This window comes from Felis catus, chromosome C2, assembly GCF_018350175.1.
Source record: "Felis catus isolate Fca126 chromosome C2, F.catus_Fca126_mat1.0, whole genome shotgun sequence".
Classification (NCBI taxonomy): Eukaryota; Metazoa; Chordata; class Mammalia; order Carnivora; family Felidae; genus Felis; species Felis catus.
The window spans coordinates 15488094-15503984 of NC_058376.1; the positions used below are offsets into that span (position 1 = coordinate 15488094).

Consider the following 15891-nt stretch of genomic DNA (forward strand, 5'->3'; position numbering starts at 1 on the left):
TCAGGCCGCATCCCATCCAGCAAGTAGAGAGGTGCTCTAAAGAGTTACATAAAATGGAAATTTTTATAGGAAGGAGGAGCGGGGGGGGGGGGGGGGGGGTTGGAGAAAGTTTTAAACAAAAGAAAAGAAAGAACTGTTCCAGGCAAGGTCACTTTCTATTTGGTGGGGGGTGGTGGGGGAGGGATTACCTCATCTTTCTTTGTGGGGATGGAGAGAGCTCCTTTTACAAACTCATTGGCACCCATCAGAAAACTCCTGACTGCCAGTTTAAGGTTTATATTCCTAGGCAAGGTTGAAACTACAATTAGGTAAGATATTAAGGACTGGTTTGGTGACTCGGCCTGGCCCAAGTCACAGAAATTTGGGCCTGTGGTTTTCTTTTGAACAAAAGAAAGCCTCTGCGATGGAGTGAGGTTCATTGCAAAATGGTCTATACGCCATCATGTATCTGTGAGGACAGTTAAGGAATTCCTCACTAGGTCAAGATAACAAAAGAACTGGATTTTTATTGACCTTCCACCTGACAGTAGATGCTCCGAAGCGTTATCTCTTTTAATCTTTACAACAACTAGGTAAAGACAGTATTGATTTTTGCAAATGGAGTTTGAAGAACTTAACTAACTTGCCCAGAGTCACCCGGCTAATCAAAGATAGAGCCAGGATTCAAACCTATGTCATTTGATTCCAAAGTCAAGATCTTCCTGGTACACCAAGTTAAAACTTGGCAACAAGTAAAACTATCGTTATGTCAGAAAGCATCTTGTCTACAATGCTGGGTTTATGGCTAAAATTTGTTTGTGAACAGTATGTGAAAACCAATTAAGAGTTTATTAGCAGTATTATCATTTTGTTGTTTTTAAATGCAATTTGTGATGTTTTTCAGCTAAGCTCATAAAAGCACATCAATTTATGATTTGATTAAAGGATCTTGAAAACTATGCATTGTCCATACAACCTTCTGAACTACAAACTGCTTCTGTCACATTGCCATGTGATGTGCCATATAAAAGTCAAGGCATTGGTGACCTCTCAGAAAAACAGAAAAGGAGGTATTGTTAACTTGATGAAAAATGAGAAAAACAATGTATTGAAGAGAAAGGTTTCTGGGGGGAATCCAGGAGGAAGGCTCCAAGGGAGGAGACTTGTTGTGATTGGAGATAAAAGACTTTAAACATGCACCTCACGGGGCGCCTGGGTGGCGCAGTCGGTTAAGCGTCCGACTTCAGCCAGGTCACGATCTCACAGTCCGTGAGTTCGAGCCCCGCGTCAGGCTCTGGGCTGATGGCTCAGAGCCTGGAGCCTGTTTCTGATTCTGTGTCTCCCTCTCTCTCTGCCCCTCCCCCTTTCATGCTCTGTCTCTCTCTGTCCCAAAAATAAATAAACGTTGAAAAAAAAATTTAAACATGCTCCTCAGTCTTACAGTTAAATTTTAAGTCAGCAAAATCATCATTTATGGTAAAAAGTCAATGAATAGCCACACACAAGTAAATCCAAAATGAAAACCCTAGAAAGTAGGACCATCCTGGGACCCATTTAATCAGCTGATCAGCAGGTAGAATAGGGTTCTGTAGGGCAATAAAGGGAAGTGATGGTGGGAAAATTAAAGGCATTTCAACCAAACTAGCATAATACCAAGAGTTCAACACTTTCTAGATGGTTCCCTTGCTCTGCACGCTGACAGCCATTGGAATACTGTGTGTAAATTCCAGTTGCCTGGGGACCTCTAATCAGGTAACTGCACATAAATGGCGACAGCTTCTTTTGTTTTTCGTCATGATAACGGCACTTTCCAGCCACGTGATATTGATCTTTAAGAGAGGCTGTTCTGTGCTACATGAGGAAACCGATAGGCAGCATACTAAAGGCCAAGTTGCAGGGTTTTGGCTTTCTAACTGAACCCAGCAGATCTGAGTTGGGTCGATTTAGGCAACCCAGGCTTCACACATGCCACTGAGTTAGTGGCAAGTCAAGATTTTAATGCCGATTTTAAATGTTCATTTATCTTTCCTTTTTATTTTTTTATGCCTTGGCTTGAGAATGTTCATTCCTCATGACTCATGCAAAGTCCAGTGTCAGGATTTAAATTAGGAGAAATTGGCCCACACCTCTTCATTTTCTTTCCCATGACCTTATCCATGGGAATGCAGTGTGGCAAAGGAGAGAGAATATGAGGCAGAATCAGTTATGGATCTTTCCAGTACGTTTTACTAACTGTAGGGCCTCTTCTCTTCATTAAAGTGGGGACAATTCTTCTTACCTTATGTAGCTACTGTAAGACTCAAATGAAATAATATATCAGTAGCACTTAGCATTTGTCAATGTGTAACTTTATAAAGTTATCAACATGATTCTCATACAAATACAAAGTAAGGATGTGCCAAAAATACACTTACCATCCCAATGGAACTGGCAGGATGGTAAAGCTTGGTAGAAGAATTGGCTGGGAGAGACTGGCTCAGACAAGACTATAGCCCTACAGAGCAGTAAAACCATAACCTTTAAGCTTATCCTTTGTAGCAGACATGAATTATTTGCATCTCTATTGGACAAACATCTACAAGTTAACATATAATTTCATAGTCTTGACCCTAAACAATAGAACATAGTAAAAGAAGCAGAAGTACAATTGTCTGGAGAATTAAATCATCCGTGGGTGGGCCTGTTATACAATGTTCCATAGGACCTTAAGGGACATGGAGTCATCCTTTTGCTTTATTTCAAAGTTTCAGATAATTTGTTTAGAAGTCCCCTCTTGTATAATAAATTATCTTCAGAGATGGTTCATATTACAAAAAGTCTGTGTCATTGTGTTTGGACCTGATTAGTTTTCATGGGTGTAATAAGTTGTTAATCAACCACACAAGCCCCTTAAACATGGCCAACAGATTCAGAGCTACTGTTTTAAAGCAACTACTGAGGCCAGAAAATTAACTTCTATATGGAAATGTCTAAAGGAATCTCTGATTGCATTTTCAAAAGCTTGTTTTTGTTCCAGACACGTTTTTGTTGCTCTTATGGGCTCTTTTATTGTAAGGTATATTCGTTTCCGATTGCCATTTAAATAAACCACCACAAATTTGGTGGTTTAAAACAACACAAATCTATTCTCTTACCATTCTGAAGTCATAAGCCTGACGTGATCTCAGTGGGCTAAAGTCAAGGTGTTGAAAGGACTGGTTCCTTCTGGAATCTCTATAGGAAAATCAGAAACAGTTTTTTCCAGTTTCTGGAGGCCTCCAATAATCCTTGCCTTGTGGACCCTTGGCTCTATTTTCAAAACCAGCAAGGGCTTTGCATTTTTAAGTCTCTTTCTCTCTGCTCCTCTGCATCTGCCTGTCTGACTTCTACTGGGATCCTCTTATGAAGACCTTTGTGATTACATTGGGCTCACCCACATAATTTAGTAAGATCTCCCATTTTAAGAACTATAACTCGATCACATCTACAAAATAAATTCCCCTTTGTATATTTTAAACTATGGGGATTGGGACATTGACCCTTGGAGGTAGTGGGATATTATTCACCCTACCACACATGGGTAAGAAAGTAAAGCCAAGAAATTCATCTGCACAGCATTCCTGTAATACATTTATGTATTTTGGTGAATTTCTCTTTGAGGTGCCCCACCTCTGGTAGATTTCCTGATCTATCAGGAAATGACTTTCCTTATCACCTATAAGTCTGAGATTCCATAAGCCACAGAACAAATAACAAATCAGTTTCCTGAGAGAGTTTTCTGGATCTTGGGTCTACAGATGAAGGATAGCATTTGTTCCGTAACGGTGGGTTTGCTACACCTGACTAAATGAGGTTTATTGTCAAATATAATAATTCTGGCATGACCTCATTTAAACAACCAATTTGTCAAACTCTATCCTGATAAAACGGAAGGTATATATTTGTTGGTTTTACGCAAATTACCACATTGCCATAACATCTAGTGAGTTGTTACTGGATTCTAGGGCTTCAGAGAGAATAATATATCATCTAAAGAATGCATCATTTATTGGGGTGCCTAGGTGGCTCAGTCAGTTGAGAGTCCAACTTTTAATTTTGGCTCAGGTCACAATCCCAGTGTTGTGGGATGGAGCCCCACGTCGGGCTTTGAGCTGAACGTGGAGACTACTTAAGATTCTCTCTCTTTCCCTCTGCCCCTCCCACCCCTGCTCACGTGCACTCTCTCTTTCTTTCTACAATAAAAAGAAAAAGAAAAAGAATGTATCATTTTTAGGCTACTATTTTGAGGTTTGAAGATAAAGAAAGGATATCTTCACTCCCTTAACAGAACATTTAAAACCACATTAGCAGGGCACCTAGGTGGCTCAGTAGTTTAAGCATCTGACTCTTGAATTGGGCTAAGATCATGATCTCACAGTTCATGGGACTGAGCCCCGCATCCAGCTCTGCACATAGCAAACCAGCTCTGGTATGGTTACAGTTGTCTAAGTGATGTCACTTTAAACTCCAAAGTCTGTACCCATGACTCTATTTCTTAAAGTACCAATAGGTAGGTATATCTAGCACCATTTTTCTGTGAGGCTCTGAGACTGTCATTCTTTGACAAAGGCCCATTTTCCAATCCATAGCTTATACCAAAAACTTCAGATAATTAGGAGGAGAAAGTAGACATCACTTGTTGATGTTGACAATGAAAGTCTATTTTATCATATTACATAGAAGGAAAATTATAAACTTTACATCTTCTTAAGAGAAGACTAAGTACTCCAAGACCAACTGTCATGTTTTTTAAAAACAAAACCCACCAGTTTTACATTCACACAAGCATTTCACATAAAAGGATTCACAAACTTAAAATATATATCTTATTAATAAAGCCACCAAAGCTGAGCAAATTTTGCCAAAGCTTTAACACACATCTTTGCTTTTATTCAGACTTATCATGTCTGCATCAAGGCGAACAGAAGTCAGTTCCCTCAAATACTATACACACACATGTTTTTTTGTTCACTATACTTTTTCATAATTTAGCATATTTTTTTCTCTTTACCTTGTAAACAAATATGCAGCCCCATAGAGCCGCATACAGCCTTCGAACACCTTTTTCAAAGTAACAAAAATAAGCATGTTCATTACCATGACCCAAAGGACAGTTTCTCTATAACATGTAAAAATAATAAGATATATAGAGATATACATGTATGTATGTACACACACATATACAGTGACCAATGCATCTGTACTATCTCTTATGAGAAACCATCTCAAGAATTCAAGTATTATTAAATTATTATTAGTTCAATAATAATTCAAAGATTATCCATAAATTAACTTGATTTACCACTAGCTTAAGGTCTTAAACTCAATAAGGAACTTGGAAATTATGTTTAAACTGATACATTACACAGCATAATTTCTGTTGTAAAAATTTTTGCAGAATCTTATTCAATAATCACATACATAATTTTACATCTTCTTTATTTTAAGCATTATGTAGCAGTCCTAGCTTATCTAATTAGCAAACCAGTTTAGTTAAAGAACTTCAGATTAACTAGCCTCTTCTTTTGTCAAGAAACAAAAAATAAATTGGTAAAAAGAGGTGGGCTTAAACTATAACTCAATACTGATAAAATTGGGGAAAAAATATTGAGGTCAAAGATGCACTTTGATTATATGAACTTGAGTTTCTACCTAAGAATGCTTCTAAACCAGCATTTTTTTAAGGGTAGCACAGAAAATATAGTAAAACTTTAGTTTCTCTATATAACTGAAATCCTGGATATATTAACATAAGCAATCAAAGAGGTAACCAAAGAAAGAGATCCTTTTATTCGGAAGGTTTATAATCTATTAATATTTTCTGAAAGTGAGAATAAATTTCATACTCACACAATGAGGTAAAGAGGCTTTTCTCATTTTCAGACATAAGAGATAGTCACTGAGAGTTGTAGCCTCATTTCCACAACCTCAGGCATGAGTTGAAAGTAAAGGTAGAATACAAAATATGTTGGGCACGGAACTGAAGGGGTATTTCTTCTTTCCAGTGGACCTGAGATATATTCTTGCTCAGACAAAAGAAAAAGGCTAACAAATCAGATTTATATTCATCTTTCATACTACAGACAGAATTAGATTCTTTTCCTTTTTATATCAGGCCACCATGTATTTAGAACAAAATGTCAGATTCCCATTCAATGTTGCCACCAGTGGAAAATGACTTAGTGGCCATGTTCAAATCAGATTCACATGTTCTTGAGACTAGTCTAGTATTCAAATAACCACAGGTCCTTAGACTTGGTCATGGCCAAAACCAAGGTCTTCTGAGACACAAAATGTTCCTTTGACTATTGCCAAGTGGTCAGAGACCAGACACAGATCTACTTGTCCTTGCACCCAGTTTAAAAAGAGAAATACCCCAAACTATGAGTTAAGCAAGATACTCACAGACCGAGAGACTTGGGCGAAAATCAGTATCAAAATATAAAATCAAAGGAAGAGAGAAGAACAACAAAAACAAAGATTCAGCAAAGGTAAATTCCATTAGTCCTTGGAATTTGCTCCAGGACTTGGAAAAAATAGGAAGTTTCTGAGATTAAATGATTCATAAGGTTGGTTCTGGCAGGTGAGTTTATTTGAGCATCTTGGTAGGACCATCTCCAAAATGTCAAACTACAATTTTAAAATAGTTACAGATGTGACTATACAAATATAAGGTGAGTATGTGTTGAAGACACATTTCACTTTGAGGGAGTTGGCAAGATGGCAAAGCTCATTTCAAGGAAATGTAGAGGAAAATTAATTGTGGGGGCCACCTGGAAATAAAAAATGGTTAATGTACCAGGGCAATAAAATTATAATTTGGAGGTTGCCTTTTCTATTAGACAGAAATCATTTATATTTTATAGAGTCTAGGGCCTAAACAACTGACAATTTAAGACACATTTCCCTAGAGAATCAGGTCATCCGTGGATGAAACTCTTAGATGATGGCCACTATCACAAACACCGGCCATACAGTATTTTTCACCTTTTCCTTTATTTTTAAATTTTGACAAGTTTTAACAATATATAGAATAGTCATTTAACAATTTCTTTCTCTCATCTTAATCTAATTCCAAAGGAAGCTAACCTTTCGGTTCGCCATGAACCTTTATTTACAATATTCTTACAAGAAAGCATAATTCCTAATACATAAATGAAAATGCTAGAAACTATTGCCCTTAAAAGATCACATCTACTAGAAAAGCACATTCTCTCCTGCTCTCAAAAAGGAAGTCTCTTTCAATAAGAAAGAATTTATTCCCTATGGCAAGCAAGAAGGGCTGTGTCAGGGAAAATTCTAAGAAAGGAGGTTTTATGTGCTTTTATATATTTAAGTCCCCTTTAGGAAAAAAAAAAAGGAATACAAGCAATCATTTTACCAGAATGAAGTTAAAAGTTGACTATTACAAGAGCCTAGAGTTAGATACTAGTCACTTCCTTCCTCAAAACTAAAATATATATATTTTATTTGGACAAAAAAATATCATCTTGAGAAAAAGCATACAGTAAGACGTTAATGACAACTTTTGTTTTTCTTCTCTCAGCTCTTGATTTCTGTCTCTTGGCCATCAGATAATGTGTCTGATAAGAGAAAAGAAAGTCACACCATTTGATTCACTTGCTATTAGACAATTGTTGTCAAGAGGTCTAATGCAGGGTGGAAATTAAAGCTATTTCCTAAAATAGGGACAATAGTTTAAGTAGTGTTTTCAGTTAAGCATACGATAATTGTTCCTTGTGCAAATACTTCTCCATAAGGCAAGCAAATTGTAATTATGACTAATATAATTATATATCATTATCCAAATTGTATATGCTTCAGCCTTGCTCCAGAAAATGGATTCCTTATGGATCTTATTCCTCGTATCCAGGAGTTAGTCATTGTCTATTCACCCTAATCAATAATGCATTGGTGATTAATAAATGCTTATCAACAATTACTTTGAAAAACAAAACAAAGAACTTGTACAGAAATGCTCATCTAGGGATGGAAGGCAGGAAGACACAGGCAACTGTGTCAAGAATGAGAAGCTTGACTTTGAAGGTCAAAAGATATTTCAGTTCAGTAAAGAACCCAGGCAGGGAGTCTTTGTAGATATTTGAGGCAGGGAAGGAAGCATTGTTAGAGCATGAAAAATGAACTTTTTTGCCACTTGGATGAGCAGGGAGGAGAAGCGAAAAGCGGGAATTACACCGCACCAGCGACTGGAACACTAAATTCAAGAATAAAACTAACACAACAGAATCCAAACAAAGGGACACAATAGACACACTTAGTGGAAATGAAATTGGATTTCTGAACTGGATTTTAAGACCCTGCTATGAGCTGTATGCTACATCAAGAGATAAATGCTACCAATTCTGCACATTTTCAGAGAGCTCGGTAAACTCTGGACAATGTATCGAATTGACTCACAGCATGACCCCCAAGAAGGAAAAGTTGCCTGTAGGAAAAACCTTTCGGAAAATTCTGTAGAACTTTAATGAAGAAAACTACCTCCTTCCACACAGATCAGGAAGAGGTTAAAACTGCACATTTTGAGAAGCATGAAGAAGGGGCCCACACACTGATTGAGTCCAACCACAGTAGTAGAGATTTCTACCCAACTGAAGTTTCCAACAAATTGTCTTCCACTCACAGGCAGATGCTAGGACTCTAATGCTGTAGCTTCTTTAGTGACTCTCATTTAACGGAGAGCACTCATTTAACGGAAGCAGCCTTTGACGTGCAAAATAGAAAGTGACCAGAGTACAAAAAGTAGGATTGGAATATGGTGGGGAGGACGACGAGATTACAGTGCCAGGAGGTATACCTAAACATACACAGAACGATGCTCCAGACTTGCATTCGATACCAATTTTTCTTGTCCCAGGGCAGAGAAGGTGACTACCAGTATCTCAGCAAGTGTAACAACAGGCGTTACTATCAACTGTAAAAATACGCTATTTATTTATCTATCTATCTATCTATCTATCTGTCTATCTATCTAAATTCAAGCTACTAAACATATATGTAGTATTAGTCTCAGGAGTAGAATTTAGTGATTCATCACTTACATATAACACCCAATGCTCATCCCAAAAAGTGCCCTTCTTAATGCCCACCACCCATTTAGCCCATCCCCCTATTCACCTCCCCTCCAGCGACCCTCAATGTGCTCTCTGTATTTAAGAGACTCTTAAGGCTTGCCTCCCTCTTAGTTTTTATCTTAGTTTTCCTTTCCTTCCCCTATGTTCATCTGTTTTGTTTCTTAAATTCCACATATGAGTGAAATCATATGATATTTGTCTTTCTCTGACTGACTTATTTCACTTACCATAATACACTCCAGTTCCATCCACATTGTTGCAAATGGCAAGATTTCATCCTTCTTTGGATGAAGTAATATTCCACTATGTGTGTGTGTATACATATATGTATATGTATATATATATATACATATACATATATGTATACACACATATACACATACATACACACATACATACTACATCTTCTTTATCCATTCATCAGTCAACCCAGTAATTTTACTACTAGGTATTTATCCAAAGGATACAAAAATGCTGATTCAAAGGGGCAGAAGCACCCTAGTGTTTATAGAAACACTGTCAACAATAGTCAAAGTATGGAAAATGCCATCTCTTTTCTAAAGCTGGTGCCAGTGTTTGGCATTATAGCCTTCCTTAGCAATAAACTCTTGAGGCGAAGTTCAAGAATCTGAAGAATTTCTTCTGTGTTATGGCACTTGAGTAACTCACATCTAGCTTGGCCATATAGTAGGCTTAGATGAGAGCTGAAGGCTTCTTGTGTCCACATATCATTTCCTGACATGAATTTGATTCAACTGCCAGCATTATCATGTGAAAAAATGTTTACTTCTGTCATGACTAACATGCCATCTGCATGGTAGCCAGAAAGTATGTTTGGGTTTATTGTGTTAGTTCCTGATAATTAAATTGATTCCATTCACTATTCTTTCTATAAGAACTTTGATGGCAATGTTTTATTCTTGAAACTGGCCACCCTGCTGTGGAACTATTTCCATTAACACTTCATGGTGTGCAAGTTGGTGGGACAGGGAGATGAAGGGATTGTGCTGTCCCTAGGTTCACAGATGGGCATGTGAATATGTTTCATTTTGTTCTGTGAGAATGACCTTCTAACCAATCCCCTGCTTACAGTCTTGATCTTTGAGTCATTCTTCCCTAGTTCTGCTAAAATGATCTCTCTGGAGTACACATCTGCCCATGACATTCCTAGACTTAAAACACTCCGATGATTGGGGTGCCTGGGTAGCCTAGCTGGTTAAGCATCCAACTTTGGTTCAGGTCATGATCCCATGGTTCGTAGGTTCGAGCCCTGAGTCAGGCTCTGTGCTGACAGCTCAGAGCCTGGAGCCTGCTTCAGATTCTGTCTCCCTCTCTCTCTGCCCCTCCCCTTCTCGTTCTCTCTCTCTCTCTCTCTCTCAAAAATAAACAATGAAAAGAAAAAGTTTAAAAAAAATCCACTCTGATGATTCCCATGTGTCTACAAAGTCCAAGCAACCTAATATGATTCATAACACCTTTATGATCAAGTGTCTTCCTGCCTTCTTAGACCCATTTCTTATCATTCCTTACCTTGCGTTATGGATCCATGGCAGACAGGATTTACCCTGTATATGCTTTTTACTCAGACTGTGAATCTTTGCCTGGCCAGCTTCTCATCCTTTGAGAGCTTAGGCATTCTTTCCTGCCAGAGCCCTTTTCTGAGTCTTTCTTTCCAGGCATTTGGGACAAGTACTTCTGCTCCATACTCCTTTCTTCAAATACTGCGTGCAAACCTTTATCCTCACTACTCATGGTGCCGCACTTTCATACATTCATGTTCTTGTTCCTACTAAACCATAAACTGGTAAGTGCTATATTCCCAGATAGGTTCTGGCACAGAGAAGATGAGAACCAGCAGTGCCCATAGTGTTAAATCCTTGCCTGAGGGCAGAAGACCAACGTCTCAGCTCAGTCAAACAAAGAGAGCACATTTTCCCTTTCTCTGCCTCTTTGTTCTATTCAGGCCCCCAATGGATTAGATAATGCCCACTCGCAGTAGGGAGGGCATTTGCTTTATTCAGTAAATGGAAACACCCTCATGGACATATCCAGAGGTAATGTTTAACCAGATAACTGAACATCTTATAAAGTCAAGGTTTAGACTAATTTGTAGGTGGCAAGAAGTACATGGTTATGTGTTTTATGTGCTGGGGGAAATTGCATGAGAATGAAAGTTGTATCTTGGGGTAATGAACCTACCGTTGATTTGGAAAGTGAAAAACAGAAGATCCCAGAAAAGACTACAGATGTGAGTCCTGACATGTGAGGCAATAAAGGCCAAACTTCAGAGCTTGTGGGGAATGTGAGAAGGAAAATGAGACATAGTTGTAAAAAAGAATCATTGTTTAACTTTTCAGTGCTCTCAGTGAGTTAAGATTGTGTGAAGTGCCATTTAAATCTCACAGAAACCCTGCACGAACCAGACGCTGAAATCTGAGACAACCCAGATTCAGGTTAAGTGAAGTCACACTTCAGAGATTCAAACCCAGCTCTGTGATAAACTCATACTCTTCCCACTGCATTGGCCACACGGGTAAATACAGTCAACAGGTACACATGGTGTGAACACAGTAACTTTCAGGATTTTCTGCACATTTCACAAATGTCCAGTGAATTTGGTAAAGTCAGGAGAAAGCAGAACCAGCTAGGGAGATACAAAGGACTGAGTTTCCTCGTATCCTCATTTATAAGTCAACTCAAATTAGGCAAGATCGCCAAATATCATCTAAAGATTGAGGCTGAAGCTAGGGCCACTATTTTCTGTTTAATGAAAAAACCACCAAAGATGTCCAGGGCGAGTTCTATGAAAGCAGGCTGCTGTGATTTCTAGTTCCTAAAATGATGTGGATACACGTGGCAGGCTGAATAATGGCTCTCCTTTCAAGGTACCCATGTCCTAATCCATAGAATGTGTAAATGTTGTCTTTTCTGGCAAAAAAAAAAAAAAAAAAAAAAAAGGACTTTGCATATACGATTAAGTTAGGGATTTTTGAGATGGGGCGAGTATCCTGGTTTATCTACATGGGCCTTAAATGCCATCAGAAGTACCCTTACAAGAGAAAGAGTAGAGAGAGAAGTAGAGAGAGATTGCACACAAGAAAGGAAGGCAATGTGACCACAGAGGCAGAGATTGGAGAAATACAGCCACAGGGCAAAGGTTGCTGGCAGCCACCAGAAACACGAACAGTCAAGGAGCAGAGTCTCCCATGAGTGTCCTTGAGGGAGCATGGCCCTGTTGAACGCTTTGATTTTGCTCAGAGTTACTGACTTTGGATGTCTGCTCCTGGCCTCCAGAACTATGAGAGAACAAATTTCTGTTGTTTTAAGCCACCCGGTTTGTGATAATTTGCTACAGCAGCTACAGGAAACTAATGTCATGGCCAAATGACAGTGGAAGGCCTAAATCTCAAACACCCTAAAAATCTGGATACACATCACTGGATTATATCCTTTTCACAGAGAAAATTAGTGGGGGTGGGGATACTTCCCCATATACCAGTACCTTAAAAGGGATTTGGTTTGACCTTGAAAGACAATATTACGGCTGCCCAGACTTTGTTTACTCCGTGTGCAGACTATTTTACAGCCATTCCTTCCACACTGCCCATTTAGATTGTCACTATCACAGATTTGACTGATGTTAGGTGTTCGAACTGCCAAAATAAATGAGTGCTAATAAAACAGGGAAGTGTTCTGCCATTGAGCCACTGAAGCAACGCAATGCTTTCTAACACCACGATGAAACCAAATAATTGGATACTGTGATGAATTTGAGGTATTACAGTTTTGATGGTGTTAGGATTATGATAAGTGTGAAATAGTAATGCCACGTTCCTTTTGTCCATAGGCTCGGTGGGATGGCCTGACCGGGCGTATCACCTTCAATAAAACCGATGGCTTGAGGAAGGATTTTGATCTGGATATTATTAGTCTCAAAGAGGAAGGAACTGAAAAGGTAACCTTCTCAATAATAAATTTAAGAATAAAATAAAGAAAACTGTTCAAGCATTTTAATTGCACATACAAGTAGGGAATGATAAAATGATTCTCTTAACATGTTCATGTATGTCCAGTTTTCTGGAACTCTCTCTCTCCCTGCTCTGCTGATAGATGTCGACATGCTAGATTCTGAAATTGTATGTTATTAATAGCAATGCTAACATTCATATACTTCTTCGTTTATGCAGCAGGCATGATTACAGTATTAATACCTATGGTCCTGTGGGTGGGGTGTCATTAGCCCTACTTCTGAAAGGTTTCAGGAAATTGAGTTTAGACTTGGAAAATAAGGAGTTTGTCAACGATTCATCTATGGAATGGCATCCAAGTTTTACTCAGAAATGAATTTGAATTGCACTCCTTTTTGAGACTGGTTGACAGAGGGACAGACTAAAGTAGGATAAAAAGGGCTTACTGGATTCTTAATTTTAGGAGGAAATATGCCCCCCAAAATGCATTTTTTTTTAATTTTTTTTTTCAACGTTTATTTATTTTTGGGACAGAGAGAGACAGAGCATGAACGGGGGAGGGGCAGAGAGAGAGGGAGACACAGAATCGGAAACAGGCTCCAGGCTCTGAGCCATCAGCCCAGAGCCCGACGCGGGGCTCGAACTCACGGACCGTGAGATCGTGACCTGGCTGAAGTCGGACGCTTAACCGACTGCGCCACCCAGGCGCCCCCCCCCCCAAAATGCATTTTAATGCTGGGTTCTGATCTTAGAATTATTTGATCTTATTTTTAAATATCGTTTTTATTTTTAAGTAATCTGTATACCCAATGTGGGGCTCAAACTCACAATACCAAGATCAAGAGTTGCACACTCCTCCAACTGAGCCAGGCAGGTGCCCCTTGATTTTCGGATTACTTTAGTTGTAATTCTTAATCTCTCAAGGTTTCAAGCTCCATATTTGCTAATTTCAAGTAATGCAAATATGAACTATTTCGTTAAATAATAATTAAAAAATAGAATTCGACTCAGTGTATTTTATTATACCAATTTTATTATCCACAATTATGTGCTAGAATTAAATAATATTTATATTGTGAAGATTTTGCCCTTTGGGATGCTAGACAAAAAAATGTTTTGAAATCCCCAAAACAATCATCTGGAAATCAAAACTCTGTGATCCAACATTTTTTTTACTGTAGTGCACAAGATATGTCTCCTATAAAAGACTGGCTTTGGGAATCATCAGTTACTAACTTAATTGAAATGTTTGGGATGATTTTTAAAATGAGATGAGATTTCCATTTCTGTTCTGTTGCTTTTGTGAAATGACACATATTTTTTTAAGGTCCTGACTATGCCCCGTCCCCAAATAGCTTAATTAAAACAAACAAAGATTAATCAGGCTGAATGTAATAGATGGTGACCACTGGTGTGGAAATGTTTGAGGGAAATAATTACTTTGCAGCTTTGAGGGTACACATTATCTACACAGGTTCCCATTTCAAAAATGCCCTCTCTCTTCCTGTCTTTACCTCTCTCTGACTCTCTCTCTCTCTGGATCTCTGGCTCTCTGTTTCTCTCTTTCTCTCTCAGTCCCTCCCCCCTCCCCATCTCTCTCTCTCTCTCTCTCTCTCTCTCTCTCTCTCTGGGGTCTCTTCACTCAGATTTGCTGGTCTGTTTGTTAAACCTGCTCTGACAGAGCCATCACACCTCCATCGTGGACTGTGGGAACAAAAGGAAAGACAATACTTTTAGGGACTGAACGCATCTAATGGCTGCTCCTCTGTGCATGCCTCTCTCCCCGCTCCTTCTGTTAATGCATAGAACTGAGAGGTAAAGAAAAGCTGTTCAGGAAACATCGTTCTGGCTCTGACGTGTGATGAACGAGATGGAGCCATCCTTACGCCTTCATAGCTATTTATACACTGCAATATTATGCACACTCCACTGGTGTTTTTCCATCAAAGGCAAAATCAAATTAGATGAAAGTGTTTTCTCCATTTGTTTCTTATCTCTTCATTGTTTGCAATAACTTTTCTTTCTTCAGGTGACTTGGGCTCCATTCCTGAGAAGGCTGACTGGGCCTTAAGGCAATGGGGAAGCCAGCCCATCTCTCTCAGGAGCCACGGGAGGAGATGCCCAATCTTTTCATGTCGGCCTCTCGCAGGGTCCACAGAGAAAATTGTTAGAAAAAGCTCACTTTTTCACTTCCACTCAAGTTTCTGCTGCCTGGAGGCCCATAATCAAAGAACATGTCATCAAGCTTAGAGTGCTTTCTTCTTGCTTAGGAATAGCGTGTGTGTGTGTGTGTGTGTGTGTGTGTGTGTGCGCGCGCGCGTGCATGTGTGTGTGTGTGTGGACTGATTCTGCCTAAAGGCTTTCTTGAACAGGCTTTCTTAAAGAATGAGGAAGACACTTTCACTCCACAGAGCTGTGCATATTCACAAGAACTTTCAGTCATTTTGGGGGTGTGTGACAGGTAAAGTGAACAGTAGGCTGCATTACCAAAAGGAAGTAACTTCTGTGGGACCCAAGTACTTAGTTCGTCTCTTGACTGTACCTGTGTTCAGGCTTTATGTTGAATTAACGTGCAAGATTCCAAACGGTGGGTGGGGAATGGGACGCTCCGAGCATTCGCACACCGTGCTACCATCTGGGTTCCATGCTCCATTTTAATAAGTGCTATTTTTATTTTTCCCTCTGAAAACCAAGGCTGCTGGCGAAGTGTCTAAACACTTATATAAAGTGTGGAAGAAGGTTTGTACTCGGACAAAAATGGCAGGAAATCTGGAGGGAGGGAGTGGGGAGTGTCAGAGGAAAACCTCACCTTTCCAGTTTTGCCAGACCAGTAG

At 39.1% G+C, this 15891-nt stretch overlaps 1 protein-coding gene across 5 annotated transcripts in view; it reads left to right on the forward strand.

The window, feature by feature from the left end:
- GRIK1 (glutamate ionotropic receptor kainate type subunit 1) overlaps positions 1-15891 on the forward strand; it is a 372065-nt gene that overhangs the window by 300811 nt on the left and 55363 nt on the right. For 3 of the 5 annotated variants that reach the window (XM_019839466.3, XM_023238826.2, XM_023238827.2), the window contains exons 8-9: positions 12937-13044; positions 15752-15796. In XM_019839466.3, the coding sequence (XP_019695025.2) occupies positions 12937-13044; positions 15752-15796 (153 nt within the window). The remainder of the gene's footprint in view (positions 1-12936; positions 13045-15751; positions 15797-15891) is intronic. The other 2 variants (XM_023238825.2, XM_023238828.2) reach the window with 1 other exon arrangement.